The sequence below is a fragment of the Nerophis ophidion genome, linkage group LG09 (assembly GCF_033978795.1).
Source record: "Nerophis ophidion isolate RoL-2023_Sa linkage group LG09, RoL_Noph_v1.0, whole genome shotgun sequence".
Classification (NCBI taxonomy): Eukaryota; Metazoa; Chordata; class Actinopteri; order Syngnathiformes; family Syngnathidae; genus Nerophis; species Nerophis ophidion.
In genome coordinates, this window is record NC_084619.1 from 29,327,797 (window position 1) to 29,343,213 (window position 15,417).

General features: G+C 40.2%; 1 protein-coding gene and 1 long non-coding RNA gene across 2 annotated transcripts in view; one reads left to right on the forward strand and one right to left on the reverse strand.

Moving 5' to 3' along the window:
• The window catches only part of ikzf1 (IKAROS family zinc finger 1 (Ikaros)), a 37,854-nt gene extending 24,692 nt beyond the window's left edge, over positions 1 to 13,162 (reverse strand). Inside the window, exons 1-3 of the mRNA XM_061910761.1 lie at positions 12,847 to 13,162; positions 9,165 to 9,218; positions 8,935 to 9,048 (exon numbers count right to left, since the gene is read on the reverse strand). Coding sequence (XP_061766745.1) covers positions 8,935 to 9,048; positions 9,165 to 9,218; positions 12,847 to 13,162 — 484 coding nt within the window. The remainder of the gene's footprint in view (positions 1 to 8,934; positions 9,049 to 9,164; positions 9,219 to 12,846) is intronic.
• LOC133559217 (uncharacterized) lies at positions 10,759 to 13,577 on the forward strand. The gene is made up of 2 exons (XR_009808123.1): positions 10,759 to 12,260; positions 12,368 to 13,577. It is a non-coding gene; the product is annotated as an uncharacterized LOC133559217 (long non-coding RNA).
• Positions 13,578 to 15,417: the final 1,840 nt, after the last annotated feature.

The following is a 15,417-nucleotide window of genomic DNA, read 5'->3' on the forward strand; positions in this document are numbered from 1 at the left end:
GAGTTGGGGAAATAAGACGGAAAATGAGTTTATTTTGAGACATTTACAGCAAGCTAATGATTGACCCATTTTTGAATGAAACCCATGTTTCAAAGATGACATTAACTTGGAGCTATGAAACCTTTGGCTGTAGTTGTCACTTCTCTTACTGCAGCACAACTGCAGCGGCACTGTCGTGTGACCAGAACCAGACAGAAGGGAACCGTGAATGCTGGGCTGCTCTCCCCCCTCACCCAACAGCTCATGGATATGGGGAAGTTACAAGTGAACCGGGAGTAGGAACAAAGTTTTTGACATGATATGATTGTCACAGTCGCATATCCTGATTTGCTTGTTTTGGGAAGCTGCAGTGTCAGTGTTGGTCAAACAGACAAACCACGCAGCAATAAAATGGCTGTAGGCCAACGTGGATACATGCTATCCTTAATTTGCAAACAAAGAAGAAGAACGTCCCGTGGCAGAAGTAATTGGCACATTTTGGTGTTGATAGATAGCAGATATGGGAAGTTAGATAGCGGGTGTTGTTGTGTAAAAACACACGCTGAGCCTGTCAGGGGGTTCCTGTTACAGACAAAAACTGTACAAGGTAATATTCACAGCACTAATACACAAACATATGTCCTCTACTGTCAAACTATTGTTTTCCCTACAATTTTTTTTTCACAAAAACATTTGGGGAAGTTTCATCTTGCCGTTTGCACATTTGCTCAATCCAATGACATCCAATAGAAGGACATGTGAAAGCAGGCTATGCAACCATGTGCTTCCTTTTGGGGTCCAATATGAAGACAGCTATATCCAATTTTATGGCCAGTAAATCATGGCTGCATATTTGAGAATTCTATCTCAGTGGCATTGACATGAGTTGCTTACACAGGATCAAACTGAGTGTTTAGGGAAGTACAACACACACACGCGCACACACGCACGCACACACACGCAAACACACACACACACACACATACAATTCCTGCATTAATGTTTCCTTTGTTGGCCCAAATATTTTACATGTATGTTTTTTTTTTGCTTATTGTGCTCAACCAAACTAATTGTAAATGTGTGCGTGTGTTTGTGTGTGTGTGTGCATGTGTGTGCAGGTGCGCAGAGATATGCAATTTTTTTCGAGGTTGTTGGCCTTGTTCCTGAACTCTTTATCTCCCAGACTGTTGAAACTGTCTGACGGCAACTTCTTTCTTAGGAAACTCTTACACATCCTATTTCAGTTTCCTCTCGCTTTTCATTTCACACTGCATGCTGCTAATCTTTGCCGTTATCTGGATGAGTGGAAAAACACCAATAGGATACAGGCTTGCTAGGAGGGCAAGCGTGTCCAAATTATACCCACAATTGGTGTGACTGAAGGTCACCAATTGCACCTGAAAACAGTCATCATCTCAAATCTTTTGCAAAAAATTTTGCGTCCATTTTTTTAGATACGGGGTGAGTTGTCACACTTTTTACTTGACTGTAGTAGGAATTGTTTATCATCAAAATATATTGCAAAAGTCATTCTCTTGATTAAAAAGCTTAAATGGTTTAAATACAAGCCTACTGGCAAAGCGAATACCACAGTCAACTGCGTAAAATCCACCTAAAACATCCAATGCCCTACTCGATACCATGAGCGTATTGCAAGAAATGGACGTACGTCTGTTTTTACAACCATATGAAGGAAGAAAGTGCTGGCAAGAAGTGTATGATCATTGAATTAAATAAATAAATCATCAAAAACATGACCAACTTAGCAAAGCTGTTCGGGCTTATCACTGGAAGTCTGCACCAAAGACCAAGATCCTTTTTCTAGAAGGCGGACATTTATCTAGGTAAACATGGGAACGCTGCTGATGGTGTGATTTTTCAATTGCGGTATAGTGGCTTTTTTATTTCAGTAGTACCGCGGTACTTCATTAGAACTGGTATATTGTACAACCCTAGTCTGCACCATACTGAAGCAAAAGCAGTCCAAATTTGGCCAAGAAAGTTTAAATAATTTCTAAATGGCGAATATTCATCCATGAAAATATGGCAGGGGTCGGGAACCTTTTTGGCTGAGAGAGCCATACAAGCCAAATATTTTTATAAAAGTATTTCCGTGAGAGCCATATCATTTGTTTGTTTTTTAACACTGAATACAACTATATGCATGCATTTTTAAGAAAGACCAACATTTTTAGAGTATAATAAGTCTCTTATTCTGAGGCTAACCAACAATAAATGAAACACTTTTTACCATTAATGCGACTTCTTGAACAGGTGCGGTAGAAACCGGATGGATGGATGAAAATGCATGAGAATGTTTTATATTTTGAACGTTACTTTTGACACTGTGATTACCCGCGGAATTATTAATTACTTATCGTGTTAAGCAATATCAGCTAAGATTTATCTGAGAGCCAGATGCAGTCATCAAAAGAGCCACATCTGGCTCTAGAGCCATAGGTTCCCTACCCCTGAAATATGGAGTAGCTGCTGCTCATGTGTGTGACGTAGAAGAAACTAGAAGGAGATACTGTAGAAGTCCACTCTATGAGGTAAATGCTGTATGTTATTATTACATGACTTAGTTTAGTTTGGTAGTTTTACTCCATGGATTTCATTGAAGTACACGTGCTTATACGCAATAGCGAGTCCATATACTTTCAAAAAGGCAAAACATGATGAAATATTAGAAAAAAAGACAACTTTCTTTGACTGAACAGGCACAAGCTGAAGCAACAGCTTATGTTGACTAGCTTATTCCTCCATGCATTCATTTAAAAAAAAAATTGTACATGGTAAAAAAATATATGTTATCTACAAAAAACATTTTATGTGTATACAGATATTCATAATTCTTAACTTAAAGGTACTAACGTTAAATGTACTTACGCATATATCCATCCATTTTCTACCGCTTATTCCATTTGGGGTCGCGGGGGCTGCTGGTGCCTATCAGCTACAATCAGGGGAAGGCGGGGTACACCATAAGTGTGATAAATACTTTCATTTTGATTTTAATTTATTCCATAGATTGATTTTAAAATAACATTTTACATACTAAAACCTGTTTATTCATATCTGTAGTTTCACATCAGAAACATCTTCTGGACCACTTCTGAAGTATATTATTATTTACTTATTGCATCTTTTGAGCACTACATCTCAAAACTACTGGAGGTGTTTGTAGTACATTCTATTATATTGTTTTTGATAAAATATTTCTTATATAAAAGTTTGTTTATATTTTTAAAAGTGAAGTTAAATGTTAAAAGTGTGCTGCTTAAAAGGGCTAAACACCAATTCAGGGGCGCCGCTAGGGATTTTGGGCCCCATGAAAAGAGTCTTTACAGGGCCCCCAACACATAATTTCATATAATTTCATCATCATTAGGGGCCTCTCTGGGCCCCCCTCCACCATGGGCCCCTAGAATCCGTCTCCTTTACCCCCCCTTTTCGGCGCCCCTGCACCAATTAAACTGTTTTCAATTATTTTCTGTTTGTACAAGATTTTTTAAGGCACTAGCTGCATCACAGAACCAATTAAACTCCAGATACTACTTTATATATGAGTGTACTTGACCACCAACCTTAATGAGAATGTGAAGACTAACCCCAACTAGATTGTTTTGCCAGCATCTTGGCTAACAACCATGTGACAACAAGGTAATAACAATATCTTTCCCTTCACACTTTTTAAGGGTAAAACTTGTTTTGTTATAAAGCTATTGTGTAATTGACGAGAAGACAAAAACTACAGAGCTGAAATATTTTCAATTTGACATTAAAAACAAGTCCTCTCAGCTTAAGTTCAGCCATCTTACTCTAGAGAAGTCTATGTATGTGAGCTGTCATCCTAAGCTTGTACATTTACGTACCACAATTTAAAAGACAACAACCAATAGTTGAGAGACATTTATAAAGAGTGTGACCAACATTCTGGGTGGCCATAGGCAAGTCTTCTAAAGGGCCGCCCAACACTGCCGCGTCATACACACCCTCCATCCATCCATTTCCTACCGCTTTTCCCGTTCGGGGTCGCGGGGGGTGCTGAAACCTATCATAGCTGCATTGGTTGCAAGGTGGTGTACACCCTGGACAAGTCCCCACCTCATCGCAGGGCCAACACAGATAGACAGACAACATCCATCCATCCATTTCCTACCGCTTATTCCCTTTCGGGGTCGCGGGGGGCGCTGGCGCCTATCTCAGCTACAACCGGGTGGAAGGCGGGGTACACCCTGGACAAGTCGCCAACTCATCGCAGGGCCAACACAGATAGACAGACAACATTCACACTCACATTCACACACTAGGGCCAATTTAGTGTTGCCAATCAACCTATCCCCAGGTGCATGTCTTTGGAGGTGGGAGGAAACTGAAATACCCGGAGGGAACCCACGCAGTCACGGAGAGAACATGCAAACTCCACACAGACAGATCCCGAGCTCGGGATTTAACTCAGGCCTACTCGGGACCTTCGTATTGTGAGGCCCATGCACTAACGCTTGTGCCACCATGCTGCCGCTTCATACACACAATCTTGGTAATTTTACTTAAAGGCCTACTGAAACCCACTACTACCCACCACGCAGTATGATAGTTTATATATCAATGATGAAATATTAACATTGCAACACATGCCAATACGGCCTTTTTAGTGTACTAAATTGCAATTTTAAAATTCCAGGGAGTTTCGTCTTGAAAACGTCGTGTAATGATGAGGTGTACGCAAGATGTCACAGGTTTTTAGGAAATATGAGCGCTGCACACACACACAAAGCTAAAAGTCGTCTGCTTTAACGGCATAATTACACAGTATTTTGGACATCTGTGTTGCTGAATCTTTTGCAATTTGTTCAATTAATATTGGAGAAGTCAAAGTAGAAAGATGGAGTTGGGAAGCTTTAGCCTTTGGCCACACAAACACACGGTGATTCCTTGTTTGAAATTCCTGGAGGTGAAACTTTACCATGGATCAGAGCGGTCAAGCGAACATGGATTCCGACTGAATGTCAACCAGCAGGTTTCGGTGAGAAAATTGTGGTAAAAAGTCGCTTCTTACCGGAGAAAAGCTAAGCTTGTGCCATCCATAGCTGCCGTCGACTCCCCTGAGACACTGCCGTCAAGACACCCGTGGACACACACCTCCGACTATCAGGTACTGTTAAACTCACTAAAACACTAGCAACACAATAGAAAGATAAGGGATTTCCCAGAATTATCCTAGTAAATGTGTCTAAAAACATCTGAATCTGTCCAAATGCAATCGCGTTTTTTTTTTTTTCTAGTCCGTCGCTATCAATATCCTCAAACACAAATCTTTCATCCTCGGTCAAATTAATGGGGAAATTGTCGTTGTCTCGGTCCGAAAAGCACTTTTTGTTAGAGGCTCCCAATAAAATCAATGTGAATATGTGAGGAGCCCCCACACTTGTGATGTCATCGTCTGCGACTTCCGGTAAAGGCAAGGCTTTTTTGTCAGCACCAAAAGTTGCGAACTTTATCGTGGATGTTCTCTTCTAAATCCTTTCAGCAAAAATATGGCAATATCGCGAAATGATCAAGTATGACACATAGAATGGACCTGCTATCCCCGTTTAAATAAGAAAATCTCATTTCAGTAGGCCTTTAAAATATAAATTTTTCATGGATTTGGGTAAAACCAGCTTTAAAAAACACATATAAAAACCCATGTACCATTTGGACTTTTTGAAGACGGGTTGAACTTAACTTGATGAGCTCATATCTAGGTAAAGCCACCTAAGTCCCCAGAACGCTGCACAATCTTCTCGTTGTGGTTGATCATTTGAGCAAAAAAAAAAAAAATGTGCCTTTAAAGTTGTTAAATGTTTCAAATAAAATTGTTTGATTGATGAATAATTTGGTTAGATTTTTTTCAAGTACCGTTAAACTCAATATAAAGTGGCCAGAATGTAACTTTAAACAATCTTACAACCTGTCATTATTCACTTGAATATGATTACAAAGACGATACCCATAGGATTGTCATCTGTGGGTAATATGAATCATATTAATACATCATTCTTTTTATGATTTTATTATTATTAATGCATCTCCTGGCGTTCAAAAACTAGTGTCACCTCTGTTTTTAACTGTAATTGAGGGTCTTTGAACGCACCACAGCTATCGACAACGGGATGCAAAAGTGAAACTTGCACATACATTTGTCTTATGCTGCCTCAAATAAATTGTTGCAAAACGTTATTCCAAAACAACTGTGCTGTGTGAGAAAGGTGAGCCTTGATGTCGTTATAACGTCTGCGTTGAGTGAAACGTTTGCCATCCAGGTGGGACGACCCATTTGGTATTTTTTAAAATGAGTTCAGGCAGTCTTAGACATTCTCCATTTCAGTCAAACAACCTTATTATTAAACTTTTAAGGCATTTTAAGGCATTTATTTTTAGCTGAACATGCATGATGTTGTTTTTATGACTTACATATTTAAAAGACAGAAAAAAAATTCTACAAACTTTACAAAAGCCTCAGGGTCCCGGTACAGTATCCCCACTTCCTCCTCCACTTTGACAAGTGACAACCACCCCGTTTGGCCATATCTGTACATTGATTATAGGATTTATCAGGTGTGTTTAAGGCCTCATGATGACATGTTTGATGCACTATTGCTACAGCAGACATATTTGGGGACTTTAGATAAATATAAAACACAGATGGGAGGTCCCTCGCATCCTTAGCTTCACCGTGATATTCCCTGGCCTGATGTTGACATGCAGACTCAAATCAAGGCCACATTAACTATTCCTTAAGATTTGGCTTGTTAATTACATGCCATGGATCAGGATTTTTTTTAACCTTTCCTGCCAATGATCTAAATGTGTGCCTTTGAATTAGAAGCTGCAAATATTTTCCCCTTGATGTGCAAAAAGTCATTTTAAAAAATTGGATGTACTTTTCATGCAGACAAAATTTGGATTCAACTGCTGCTTCGGGAGGGATTACAGCTCTTCTTAACCCTTTAAAGGACACTCATTTAAGCCTAAATAAATTATATAATGATAAATAAAATTAACCCAAATACAGTGGTACCTCAATGTAAGATTACACCAACCTAAGAGTGTTTTAAGGTAAGAGTTGTCTCTTGGCTAATTGTTATGTTTCAAATTCAAGCAAAACTAATTAGTTCCAAGCATCCATGCCATTATTGTCCGCAGCAAATGGCACAGTGAACCTTATAAGATAAGGCAAAAAACATCCTGTCTTCCTCCCGAGCATGAGCTTGTAGCTAAAGATGGACATAGGGAAGAAAATGAGTGTGAAGGACAGTACTGAGAAGAAAATATTCTTAGAATGAAATAAATTAATCATTCAAAAACAGTTACTTGCGTATTAATGCTAGTCTGCACCATACTGAATCAGAAATATTTCAAAGCCAGCAGAGAATGTCAAAACACCCAAAAACGAATATGTATCCATGAAAATATGGAAGAGCTGCTGATTGTGTTCGACGGAGAAGCAGCTGAAATGAACCTACCGTAGAAGTCCACTCGCCAAGGTAAATGCTGTACCTTATCATTACATTACTTCATAAAAGTACTGTAGTTGTTTGTACTACAATCTATTGTTATGATTTTCATACAACATTCCTTACCGAAAAGTTTGTTTTTTGAAAGGCATGTTTTGGGTGTGGCAAGCGCCGATCAAAATGAAAGTCATTTCATATCAATGGGAGACGATTTGAGATACAAGTGTATCGTGAGATACTACTGTAAATGCGTTTGTGTAAAGCATGGGTGTCAAACTCTGGCCCGCGGGCCAAATCTGGCCCGCCGTGTAATTTAATTTGGCCCTTGAGGCAATATCAATTTAGCATTAGAGTTGGCCCGCCGGTGTTATACAGCATCAGAGCCGCTGTATAACACCACATTCACCGCTAATTCTCATACTTGCCAACCCTCCTAATTTTCCCGGTAGACTCCCGAAGTTCAGTGCCCCTCCCGAAAATCTCCCGGGGCTACCATTCTCTCGAATTTCTACCGATTTCCTCCTGGACAACTATATTGCGGTCGTGCATTTAAGGCACTGCCTTTAGCGTTCTCTACAACCTGTCGTCACGTCCGCTTTTCCTCCATACTAACAGCGTGTCACATAATATTTGTGGCTTTTACACACACACCCAAGTGAATGCAAGACATACTTGGTCAACAGCCATACAGGTCACACTGAGGGTGGCCTTATAAACAACTTTAGCACTGTTACAAATATGCGCCACACTGTGAACCCACACCAAACAAGAATGACAAACACATTTCGGGTGAACATCCGCACCGTAACACAACAGAACAAATACCCAGAACCCCGTGCAGCACTAACTCTTCCGGGAAACTTCCAGCAAACTAACCAATAATTAACGTTTTATTCATGCATTTTGTCTTGCTACTTCAAGGCTTGAATGTTTGGTTCATTGATTATTGTTATTTTATTTTCAAAATTATTATTAGCCTGTGGAAAAAATTTGATATTTACCTCAGAAGATTGCAAATAGAAAAAAAGGCATTACATTTTTATTAAAATTGTATTTGATATGCCATTGATATTTTTTTAAATAATTATAGTTATTATTTGAAACTGGATTTTGCATGTCACTAAAGCTGTATAAGCCTTACTTGTTCAATATTTAATGCAAAACTTGTTTGGGTCCCTACTAAAAGGTTAATTTGTTCAACCTTGGCCCGCGGCTTTGTTCCGTTTAAAATTTTGGCCCACTCTGTATTTGAGTTTGACACCCCTGGTGTAAAGCATTTAAATATTTAAATATTGTAATCATCATAATCATTTTTACAACACCAACATAATGCACAATAATAATAAACAAAACCTTTGCGTTATTCTATTGCTCGGTTGTTTAGGGAGAGTAAAAAAAAGAGTATGGCCTCTGTTATGATGAACTTTTTAGTGTGACGTAGTCTGGAGCATACCTTTGTCCCCTCTGTTGGTCTGCTGGTGGGCGGAGCCAGCTGACAGGTCCTCAGGGATGGCCATGGGCTCCTCTGCCTCCTCGGCTGCATCGTTGGCAGTCGGGCTGTCTCGACCTGGGGTGACACACATCAGCAAGCGCCCGTTACTCTCAAGAGGACCGAAATTACCTCGTGGTGGTTTTAATTTTTTTTTTTAGTGTCTACATTTCAATCGTGCTGCGGTCAATTACCTGGCATGGGGGCCATTTCCTGGGCCTCCTCCGTCTCCATGCGGTGCAAGTACTCTAATGGGGGAGAGATTGAGATGTAAAAAGTATGTATGTTTAATCAAGAGCAGGTGCTACACAAAGCTAGAAGGTGTGCTCCGTGTCACCTTGGTGAGATCACTCCTGTCACACTGCTGTCGCCCACATTACTTTACCCAGACAATTTCATTACAAGTCCAAGAGCAGACGGCGGCTGATGGAGCCCACCGATATAGCCGGGGTATATGTTGGGAATGGGCTTTCAGACCACATTTGTTATTTATTGTTAATATCATCTAAAAAATGCAAAGTGACTGCGGCAAAATTAAGCAGAAAATTAACTGGCCCCAGGTCAGTGAGGATGTGGGCGCTCGCCGTGCCCAACTGATCGCCGCTCGTGTTCTTTCTAATTTACTGAGCATGCATGGCTGAGCCTGCGAGTCACAGTCACAACCCTAAGAGAGGAGGGAGCCAAGGCTGCGCGAGGCAAGGGTGTCAGTGAGATATACGACGGACAGGTTGAAGAAAGGAGTTGAAGAAGAAAGACAACAGGATGGAGGATGGAGAAGTTCCCTTTGTTATTTATTTTTATTTTTTTGAAGACAGTCCAGAAGCGCGCATTCTCCGGCCAGGGCTGACTATCTGAGGAGTCGCCGCCAGTGCTCGTGGCCCCATTAATAATGGATGGCCTTCAAGCCTGCAGCAGATGGGCCCCGACAGCCTCCGCCACTTCAAGAAGCCCTCGGTGGGGCCTGCTGGCCAGGCCAAGAAGCCACACAGGGAGAAGTGAAGCTCCCGAAAATAGTGAAACAAGCCCCAGGGAGAAGGGGAACCTACAGCAGGCCTTCCTGTTTAACTGACAGATGTCTCCACACTTTTGGAACAAACAGTGGGAAGGGCAATGTGTCGAAACAACGCAATATTTTGCGGCGTCAACTCCAGAGCTTGTGTTTGGGGGTGGGGGGCAAAGGTCACTGGTGCAGATGATTTGGTGCAAACCAAGCAGGGTGTTCGCGTGCTGCACCGCCACCTTCTGCATGTGGACTTTGGAGGTCAGGGGGTGGTAGGGGTATACTATACATATTCTCTTGTGTCCTTTTTCTGGGCAGATGGTGTGTGAGGGGAAACACGGATGTGTTGGTGGGGGCACACTGACAAATAACAAGTAAGATCCTACTTTCAACCAAACTTGCATAAGTTTCTGGAAAGTATGGTGCTCACTGTCTCGTCAGGAAGTGCAGTTACTTTCAGCAAACTTTACCGCCGTGCTTTTTCATGACTTTCCATGCGTCTACTGTATTTAAATACATATTTAAAATAGCTTGCAAGCATGTGTGTGTGCGTGTGTGTGTAGGTGTGTTTGCGTGTGTGTGCGTGTGTGTGCGCGTGTGTTTGCGTGTGTGCGTATGTGTGTGTGTGTGAGTGTGCATGTGTGTGTGTGTGCATATGCGTGTGTGTGTGTGTGTGTGGAGGAGTACTGGAAAAGTTTTGGTCTGAGTACAAGTGAGGAGAGGCAGGAAGAGGCTTGTGGCTTAACAAGGTTCGCTGTCCTCCTGTGTTAGTGTAGGTAAGTGTGTGTGTGTGTGTGAGTGTGTGTGTGTGTGCATGTGTGTTTGTTTGTGAGAGGAAAGGGTGGGGGTGGAGACATGTGCTCATAGAGCGCAAAAGAGAGTGACAAGCAGGGTGGAGATGAGAAAGAGCGAAACCGTTAACAGATACCGAGGACCACACCAGTGAAGTGTTAAACCTCCAAAAAGTGTGTGTCTGTGTATGTGTGTGTGTGTGTGTGTGTGTGTGTGTGTGCATGTGTGTGTGAGAGTGTGTGTGTGTGCGCGTGTATTTTTCCATGATAGTAAATTACAAGTATTGGAATATAAACATACCAGCCACATTATTAGTCACATCTGCAATATATCTAACACACCATTTCACAAAGGTATTAACTATCAATACATTTGCAGTGTCGTATATACGTTTTCACTGTGTCACGGTGCAAAAAACAACCACACATTTGTTAAATTAATAACCTCTCACAGCTTCATTTTCATAAGACCATCTTTTTAATGCAGTTCCTACATTAAATTGTGCAGCCGTAACTTGAAGAGTGTGTATAGTGAGTGTAAAAACAACACCACAACTTGCACAAAGTGACCATATTTTAATATTTAAACAATTAGGACGTTACCAACTCCAGTTATTTCATTTGATCTAAATAATAAAACATATATAAATAAGGTAACTTTTCAGATGCAAGTTTATTTAAACTGTTTAATGATAATTATGTCATTGTGCTGCTATGTTTTTTTTAAACACACCTAAGGTGAATGTGTGCAATATAATACATGTAAAATAATGAAATGATTATGTAGATCTGAAGAAGCTATAAGGTGCAATCAATTATTATTGGAATAAAGTATATTTTATTCTTCTCATCAGTAAATCATTAAATGTATGGAAGGTGTTAGAATTAGCAGATGTGCTCTGGGGGACTGTTGGGGGGTGACAAAGATGCACTGAAGAGTAGTTTCCTCTCTTTGCATGTGACACACTTCACTAGTCTGCTATTCTGACAATCATTTTAATAACGGACTAGCGTCTGTTTCTTCAGCGGGGCAGCACTGCTACTAACTAAGTATTTCTTCTTCTTTTTTTCATGCAGGTGTGATTCCAAGTTTTAAATAGACGGAAAACTGAAAACACGTTTTGGGAAGTGTTGCTTTTTTGTGAAATGATTTCTGTATGCCTGAGTAAATTTACAGAATTAAAACTTCCTTTTATTGTTACTTATTTTACCCGCTGCATGCAAAGAAAAAGTTGAGTGCCAATATCCAAGTCATTGTTTAAATATTGACGGATGATATTTTTTTTCTTATGATTATTTCAGTCTATAGGGACAAAAAGCTAAAAGTGTAAGATTTTTTTAAATTTATTTTTTATTTCATTGTTGTATTTATATTCTCCTTGAAAAAAATGATGTATATTGAAAACATTTCTTTCTTCCGATTACACAACATAATTGTGAAACAGCCGTCGCGGTGCAGGAAATTATCACATTATTTATCGATGGATCATAGAGTCACGGTAAGCTTCCTGTTTAAGCCTTGCTGACATATTTTGCTTTGTGTGTTTGAGCCGGCGCTTACGGTCTAGAAAGTTGTTCAAGTAAATGTTCAATCTTAATTTTTTAGCGCTCTGCTGTCATGCATACATCCGCTGCAACAGGTGTTACAACAGAAGAGAAAAAAGGGATGTAAGTAATTGTTGTCAAATTTGGTTATACAAATAAAAGAAAGAAAGAAAAATCAAACATATATTTTTACTCCAAATTTAGAAAAATAAAAAATAAAAATCCAGAAAAAAATGTCACATGGAAAATGGAAAACTCTCAGAAATGTGCTGTAAGTATGTGGATCCCAAATGAAGGCCGGATGGGAAAAAGTAAGGATTTTCTTAAAAAGTGTTGTGTTGGTATCACAGCAGAGAAAAGCGCGCCTTGAGGGGAGATGTGATGATGCGCCTGCCGCCAAAGTCTTTTTTTTTTCCAGCAGGTGCATGCCTCCTAAAATAAACCTACAGGACAGAACTGCGTCTCATGTACAGGTCCCATCCTGCCTTAGAGCTCGGAAAGGTTCTAGCTCAGCTAAAAAGTCATTGTAAGCCACTTTACCTGCTATTCCTTGAGTTTGCAGTATGAAGTTCTTCCAACTGTCCCCGGCTCCATGTGCAGAAGGTCGCAGCGCCGCGGCCCCATGGAGCTGCGCCCTCAGTCCCTCCCCTCTCCACTGCACTTCCTCGTTCCAGCCCAACATGACTACACTGTCCTCCACTGACTCATTTTGCTTGCTTTTATCCACAGGCCCAGTGTGTGGCGGGGCGTCTTGGCACTTGCTTTGTGTCGTGCCAATAAAAGCTGACACCCAGTAGACCATCACTGGCAGCCATGCATGAGATGGGATGAGGCGCGCGCAAGAAGAGTGGACCATTCATTGGTTATTTATTTCATTCTCACCGAGGATGCTGATAAAGGAGGGAGGAAGAGGAGGGGGACCCCTTCACTTGCATATTGGACAGCTCCTACGCTGCCACAAATTATACTTTCTTACCCACTTAATGACTTCTCTCTCCCTTTATTGATTTTTTTTCGGTGTTGTTCCCTACTGTAAGACACTGGTCTTAAGCACCTTATGAGGTCAGGGGGCATGCTTTAACCTTGGGCAACTTCTACTTTAACAGGTGTGCATGCTCACCCAGACCTGCAGAAGCATCATCATCATATATTACACGCACTGAAATAGTGAACATGATTCAACTCGAAAAGCTTTTGGAGAGCGTAGACCTTTGCCAGGCCCTGGCTCCCATTTGGAAGTAACCCTTGAAAAAAAAATTATTGAATTCAAACCGTGATCGAGTCATTTGTTCCTTATTCATTTTCTGACGTTTTCTCAAAGTGTCATCAAAATCTGCCCGTAAATTTTGAGCTATGTTGCTAACAGATCGACTGACTGACTAACTCCAGCAATCACAATTATTTATTAATAATTAATATAGTGAATTGTGTAGGGTGTTTTTTGATTTCATAATTAATTGTAAAGGCAGCACGGTGGTAGAGGGGTTAGTGTGTCTGCCTTACAATACAAAGGTCCTGCGTATTCCTGAGTTCAATCCCGGGCTCGGGATGTTTCTGTGTGGAGTTTGCAAGTTCTCCCCGTGATTGCGTGGGTTCCCTCCGGGTACTCCAGCTTCCTCCCACCGCCAAAAACATGCACCTGGGAATAAATTGATTGGCAACACTAAATTAGCCCCAGTGTGTGAATGTGAGTGTGAATGTTGTCTATCTGTGTTGGCCCTGCGATGAAGTGGCGACTTGTCCAGGGTGTACACCGCCTTCCGCCCGATTGTAGCTGAGATAGTCTCCGGTACCCCCCGCGACCCTGAAGGGAATAAGCGATAGAAAATGGATGGATGGAATTATTTGTTGAAGTAGATCTAATAAGTTCACTAGGATGATCAAGAACACTGATTGATGTGCAACCAATTACTGTATGTTGTGGCCATTTTTAGCTCATTAATTTGTCTCGTCAGGCTTGCCTGTTTCTTGGTATTAGCATGATGAAACAACCTAAATGTGAGCAGGTATCTCACTCTTGCAAAATCGTCAGGATGCACTTGAGACATGTTACTGGTGTAGTTCATTCCTTTAGTGCACTCTCTTTCTCTTATTATAATATTATTTGTAATATATTAATATATTATATATTTTATATAATATATTACACAAGTAGATATATTAATATATCTACCCTTGAAATAAACTAATCTAATCTATATATTTAAATGATACTTTTTAACTACTTGCTGCAACTAATTCACGTGTTTCTTTGCCAGTCTGGTTTCTGGTATCGTTACACAAGGGTCATCGGCGTAAGTCAATAAATGAGAAACCTGTCGAAAAGACAACGCACTCATGTTTTGCTTTATCTTGAGGACAGAAAAGCAAGCCCAAATAAGCAACCACATAAAAATAACACCAAAAAATGCAACCATTGACTCACATAATTTGCAAGCGACTTAAAAAAAAAAAAAAAATAAGCCCAAAGTTCCTTATAAGAAGACTCGGAAACACTGTCAATAATGGAAGCACCGCGCTGCAGGCAGAACATGGTGTCAGTGATGTGGATCACCCTCAATTTGAAAAGTTCTTTTTTTAGCCCGTTTCGAACATTTCCTGAAAACGTCATTAAAATTTACCAAAACGTTTTAAAGAGATACTGACTAACTAACTAACTAACTAACTAACTAACTAACTAACTAACTAACTAACTAACTATAACAATTACATATAAGCTCTTGACGGGGGTAATTTTCATAATCTATGTCAGTGGTACTTAACCTATTGGACCATTATAGGTACAGGGCCTACTGAAATATTAACACTGAGTTAGTAATTGTACTCTTGATTTTAATTGTATTCAATAATCATATTTCACCTACTTACAGTTCAAGAGGATAAACTTTGTCAAATTATATAAACCATGCGTTAATCATAAATCATAAATACAAATCAAATATACTGCAAAAGAACAATTAACAGCTTAACCACTTTAGTCATAATTGTTGTGCTTCGAAACTTCTCTATGGCTTTAGCTCCAGACTTCTCCTGTTTGTGATGGAAAAAGTGTATTACAACTGAGCACCGCTGCGACCAATACAGACACCTGCTAAGAAACACATATTTTTT